At 56.9% G+C, this 378-nt stretch overlaps 1 protein-coding gene across 1 annotated transcript in view; it reads right to left on the reverse strand.

The window, feature by feature from the left end:
* Positions 1 to 367, reverse strand: part of CSUI_010058 (uncharacterized protein) — a 5,088-nt gene extending 4,721 nt beyond the window's left edge. The window contains exon 1 of the mRNA XM_068070165.1: positions 69 to 367. Within this exon, the coding sequence (XP_067917859.1) occupies positions 69 to 309 (241 nt within the window). The 5' untranslated portion in view covers positions 310 to 367. The remainder of the gene's footprint in view (positions 1 to 68) is intronic.
* Between the last annotated feature and the right edge of the window lie 11 nt (positions 368 to 378).

Here is a 378-nt window from a genome sequence, read left to right on the forward strand (position 1 = left end):
TCACCGGCGGTCGCTCACGACATCGCATGCAGGGCGGCGCAGAATCGCACAGAGGGCGTTACACCTACCAGCCAAGAGAGATGCTATCAGGTCCGTCATAGCCGACGAAAAAGGTCCCCAAGAGACACCCTCCATCAGTCTGCTCGGCACGCTCTTCGGGCCACCCAGTATCTCCTCCAGGGTCGGGCCTTGCACTTCGAATGAAGTGGACGACGACGGTTCTTCCTCAAATCGGGGTCTCTTTGGCGCTGAGTACTCGGAGTACACAGAACTGATGCTGCCGCTGTCGGTTAGAACAGTTGCAGCCATCTGCCTCAGATCTGGTGAGAGACGCAAAACCGGAGACTCAGTAGCACTTGCCTCTGCAAACAAGATAAG

Source organism: Cystoisospora suis (genome assembly GCF_002600585.1).
Source record: "Cystoisospora suis strain Wien I chromosome Unknown contig_6606, whole genome shotgun sequence".
Classification (NCBI taxonomy): Eukaryota; Apicomplexa; class Conoidasida; order Eucoccidiorida; family Sarcocystidae; genus Cystoisospora; species Cystoisospora suis.